Source organism: Triticum dicoccoides, chromosome 4A, assembly GCF_002162155.2.
Source record: "Triticum dicoccoides isolate Atlit2015 ecotype Zavitan chromosome 4A, WEW_v2.0, whole genome shotgun sequence".
NCBI lineage: Eukaryota > Viridiplantae > Streptophyta > Magnoliopsida > Poales > Poaceae > Triticum > Triticum dicoccoides.
This window is the reverse complement of record NC_041386.1, coordinates 594,745,479-594,751,089: the sequence shown is the minus strand read 5'-3', so window position 1 is coordinate 594,751,089 and position 5,611 is coordinate 594,745,479. Positions and strand designations below refer to the sequence as shown.

General features: G+C 44.7%; 1 protein-coding gene across 1 annotated transcript; it reads left to right on the top strand.

Moving 5' to 3' along the window:
- Positions 1–4,892: 4,892 nt before the first annotated feature.
- Positions 4,893–5,238, top strand: LOC119289278 (auxin-responsive protein SAUR72-like). Its single transcript, XM_037568638.1, has one exon. It carries the CDS (start codon positions 4,954–4,956, stop codon positions 5,236–5,238), a length of 285 nt encoding a protein of 94 aa, XP_037424535.1. The 5' UTR covers positions 4,893–4,953.
- The last annotated feature ends 373 nt before the right edge of the window (positions 5,239–5,611 follow it).

The window sequence follows — 5,611 nt, the reverse complement described above, 5'->3', positions numbered from 1 at the left end:
GGACTGGGACTGGGACTGGCGATGTGCTAGCGGAGGAGGCAGCAATTAATGCATGAGAGGTAGCATCACCGGCCGCAGATGGTTGTGCCTTAAGGTTCGACCGACTATGTTGGAGGTTGTTTGTTGGGGTGAGAGGAGGAAGAAAGCCTCTCAGCCGATGGATCACGATCGGATGGTACAAAAAAGTGACTGGAGCCAAAGAAAAAGAAGAGAAATCAGTCCACTTACAAATATTCGGCCCGAATTACAAGTGTCTATCTTTTTGCCTTTTGCCACCATGATATCTCTAAGAAAATGATTTTTCAATGGCAAAGTGATGGTGAAAATTAATAATGTCCGGTTCTGTCATTCGTCATCCAAAAGAGCAATATAGCTTAGAGATCCAAAATCTAAATAACAAAAAACATTGTGTCCTTAATTAAATAGTTGTTCAAACTTCTACTAAGAAACAAGCATACCAAATCAACAACATAATAAATATGTGGGATCCAATGACATCCTTCACGTATAATGGAAACACGTGAATTCACACTTTTAGACCAGATCAGTAAAGATGAAGCAAAATTTTCTTTAGTTTTGAAACCTTAGCTATCGAAGGTAGCTCGATTTTAAAACGAAGACTGGCTTAGTTGGAGAATGCCTCCCAGCGTGCCCTATGTCATTTTGTTTTTCATATTGTGTGCTATAAATACATCACGGTTGCAGAATTCTGTATCTCATTGCTGCCAAATGTGATTTCTGAGGGGATTTAGTAGATCGTTGACCGGTAGCACGGAGCGTTGTACTAGAATGATTAGATTCTTTTTAGTTGTGACAATGTTTGAACTTGGAATAGAGCGAAATTCTCGGTAAACTTGATGTGCCAGGCCTTCGTTCATCGTGATTGTGATGTTGCTATCAATAAATTTTGGAAGATGAAATTATCTCTAGATTTAAAAATTTCTTGTGATACCCTCGCAAAGGGGTGACCATAATAGGAATAATCTCGTGAAGGATAACAGGCACATGAGTGAATAGTGTTGCTTTTGCCATAAATATAAAACAAATAAACAAATTTTTTTTGAATGCATAATGATAGTATCATAAGCGGTATCATGCATGTCAACTAGACTTTTTGAATGATGTGGCACACAATTAAATGAGGAAAGAGAGGATGTGATATCATATCATGATACCGTATCATATTAAATGTTATACTACTTTGTGTCATGCATGACAATTAATCAGACAACCTAAGATACTAACTTATGATGCTATGCATTACGAAAGTAGTATTGTAAACTAGAATCATATGCATGATACTAGTATATGTTACTCCCTATTACAACCAGCCTCATCTTTCAGGTAAGCTCTAACTCTATCCACATTGAAATCTTTCGTGCATGTAAATTGGTTGTGGAGGGTATACAAACTAGGCTTAGCAATTAAATCTTGGTGTGAACGGTGGTCCTCTGTTGGGTCTTACGGCTCTGCATGAATGATGTAGTTTTTGCCCCAACAAAAATGACTTTCTTCTCCATTATAGGCTATCACTAGGTACCTCGTGTTCTTTGTATTTTGGGTGTTTCTTGCTTCGGCCTCTGGAGTAGTAGCCCATTGGACAACTGCGCCAGTACTTAACAGATGTGAGGGAGATGGTTGTAGCCCATTGGACAATAAATTCTTTGATTCCACTCACCCCCCACATCGAGTACTGCCCAAGTAACTCAAGGCCTCCAGATGTCTGGGATCTAATTAACGTAAAGCAACAAGCTAACAAGATAGTCTGGCAATTTTGGACAAGATTCTTGTTTGTAAAAAACAAGATACTAGATTGTTGCGGTTTAGAGGTCTTAGCAGCCTTTTAGCACAACTGCCGAGATGAGGGTATCTTAAATGCCCTCGCTCGGTGCCGAGTTCAAACTTTTTTCGAGCTATCGGATTTGATGTCAAAATTCTGCACCATGGAAGACGCTTGGGTGGCTCAAAAAGAGCAAGCAGATTCAATCTGTGCCGAAAAATTAAACTGTAATAGTAAAGAGGGCTTGAAGGGGCAATTTCGTCACTCCATGTCAACCGAGCCATCACGCAAAAGAAGAAAACATGTAACAGGATCTAAAACCGCCCTTGATGGTCCGCAGGATAAGTCATGCCCAATCCATTCGATCTTGCTAAACGCCAACCCAACTCATAGCCTTCAAGCTTGCTGGATGGTAAAACAGGTGGCTAAGGGAGGCCAAGCCCTCCTCGGAGGCATGACCGCATACAAGAAACTTACGCATCAAGATATCAGAGGAAGAGAGCCCTTCGAGAGCTAAGCCACGTCCAACATATGAAAGCTTCAGATACGTGGTTGGACACGCCGATTACCTTCGAACAAAAGGATCAGCCGAAGACCGGCCAAGGCCGATGTCCGGCAACCTTGGTCCTCGACCCCATAGTAGACGGTTGTCAACTACAGAAGGTTTTGATGGACGGCGGTAGTAGCTTGAACCTCATCTAGGAAGACACTCTAGATAAGATGCAATTCGACAAATCGTGCATCCAACAGAGCTATACCACTTTAAGGGGAGCATCCCTGGAAGAGACGCTCGATGTAGTGGAGAAGTCACCCTCGATGTGGTTTTCGGAACCCCTGAGAACTACCGATCCGAGGAATTGACCTTCCATGCCGTGCCCTTCCGAAGTGGTTACCACGCCCTATTAGAGCGTGAGGCATTCACCAAGTTCCATGCCATTCCGCATTATGGGTACATGAAACTCAAGATGTCGGGCCCAAACGGAGTGATCACCATGTTAAGTAACCATGACAGAGCACTTAGAGCCGAAAACAAAACGGTGTCGCTCACCCTTGAATCATTAGTTGAGGTCTTCGCGATCGAAGAGTTGACAACACTTCGTGCTACGGTCAACAGGGACGACGTCATCCTCAATAAAAGATCTAAATCTACCTCGCTTAAACCAGCTGACAAAATCGTCAAGTTTCAGGTGCACCCTACGGACCCAAATAAAACAACATCCATAGATGCGTAGCTTGAACCAGAGATTGACGAAGCCTACACAACTTCCTTATGGAAAATTGTGATATTTTCGATTGGGAACCCTCGGACATGCCACGAATCCCACGAAATCTGGCCGAGCATAGCCTGAATATAATTAAAGGCTCTAAACCTGTTAACCAGGCGCTCCGCCGATTTCCTAAGCTAAGTGTCAAGCTATGGGTGATGAACTGGCCAAACTACTTCAGGCCGAATTCATCAGAGATATTAAACACCCGATTAGCTGGCTAATCTGGTCAGGGTGCCAAAAAGGAAGCGTTTTTCTCTAAAATTAGGCAACCTGCCAGAAGTTCTCTAAACATCAAGCCAGGTCAAGCAAAATAGCTAAAGTAAACAGTTCAACTAGGTAGCAGCCGTAAAGTTACATGGATCTTATCTTCTCGTATTTGTCCCACCAGAATCAGTCTGTCTCAATCCACACCGTGACCTAGTGGCCGCCGCATCTACACGCTCCTCAAACACTATGGTCGCAAGAAGAAATAGACATCAAAGTCTCGACACATGAATTAATGAGTGATAACACACGTGCGTTTCTTGTGCATCCACACAATCGGAGACTCCCGATGTTGGAAAACCATATGGTCTGGTTATGTTCTTGTCGATAGAGACGTCCGTTGAATGGGCTAATTGGCCATTATGTGCTCGTTCACAAGTCATGCGTGCCTTGTTGCTGCAAAACGGCATGCAAAGCACATGTTCCTCTATTGGAGAACGTATACGGTGCTTCAGCTTCAGGATGCTATCTATGTTCCCAGCCTAAAAATCATCATAACTTTTGTAAAGTAGATCAGCCTAAATCATCATAACTTAGCTCCCATTCAGAAGTTGCTTGCCATATATACTGTATGGTGGGAGCACTGGTATGCAGGCTTGTCAAAAAAAGAAAACACCTTGTAATATATGTGATAAAGTACTTAACCTTATCTTGTTCCAGATAAATAAAATAGAAGCGCTTTTCTCCTATTTCCTCCAGAAGGCCGAACCTGGAAAACCCAAAAAAACAAAGAGACCATTTGCCTTATCTATTGAAAAAAAGAGTATGATGCCTACAAGGCTGGCTGGGGAGCTCCTAATCGGTGCTCTAAGCGCCGGTTGACTGAAATCACTAGTTGAGGAGCTCTTCACGCAAAGGTTGTCACGCGCGGCGCGCTCCTGAGACTTTTTCGGGGTGCTTCGCGCGCGACGCTTGCGCGGAGAGGCACTTCCGTGATTTTCGGTTTTTGATTTTTCTTTCTGGTTTTCCTTTTTTTTACTGTAGTTCTTAAACTTTTAGAGTTTTGTGATATAGTTTTGATCTGTTTCTGAGATATGTTTCCCTCTCTAGTGTTTTGAAAATTTTGAGCTTCAATTTTAGTTTTTTGTACCGGGTTCTTCGGATGCCATCTTAGTGTGAAAATTTGCAAGCACCTACAAAAGTCTTTCATCTTTGATGTCTAAAAAAACAGATTTTTCAAAATTATTTAACATTCCATTTGAATGTACCGTCCATTTGTTTGAGCGGTTTTGAATGTACTGTTCACAGGAGAAGAGATGAGCTCGGGGATCACAGTTGGATTTCCGGTTACTTTCTCCCTCGTTTTTTTGGCCACCATGCAACGAACCTAACCTTTCGATGGCCCCAGATTTTGTACTTCTTTCACACGACCGCCGCTCCTCCTCACAGGTCAAAAAGAAGCCGCCAAGTGCAATAAACTCGCATCCACCCCGAAGGATCGTCGAGGTCAGCCATGGCCACGAGACTATCCACGCCATGACTTTGACCACCTACGTATGATGAAGCACACGTTCTACTTCCCGGCCGTATAAATGTGCTGGCTCGCCCTCATCATCACCCAAGAAACCACAGCGCTCGCCGCAGCTCCAGGTCTCCAAGCTCGAGGCGATCGACCGATCTGACATATTCTTATTCATCGCCATGGCATGGAGGAAGAAGAACGGCGGCGAGTCGTTTTCGCCCGGCGCCTTGCCGTGTCGCGACGACGAGCAGGAGAAGGTCCCTAGAGGGCACGTCCCGATGGTCACCGGCTGCGGCGCGCGCGTGGTGGTGCCGGTCAGGCTGCTCCGGGACCCTCGCATCGCTGAGCTCCTAGACATGGCGGCGCAGCAGTACGGGTACGGCCAGCCAGGCGTGCTGCGGATCCCGTGCGACGCCGGGCATTTCCGCCGGATCGTCGACGGCGCGCTGCACAGGGCCGAATAGGCGCCCGGCGTCATTAGAGCATGTGTGAAACTGTGAATACATATGCAGCAGCGCCACTGTAGAAGAGTATAGTTGGATATACGAAGTCTGCTCTTTGATTGATCAGTTTTTGTACATGAACGCACCAGGAACGTGACAAATTTGTGTGAAATTTAAAGTGCTCACTCCACCTGCACTGCACAAGAACTACTCCAATATAGTTAGTTTTTCCATTTCAATTTGTGTCTAACAAGACACTGAAATCACAACCCAGATCATTAGTTAGACATGTTTCCTATTCTTTGGGCGCCTGAATTCTTTTGAAGCGCCAGTCAATTCTAGGTCCTGCAAGAGATGAGGACGCCATGGCCGGTCACGGCGTCGCCGGGGGGGA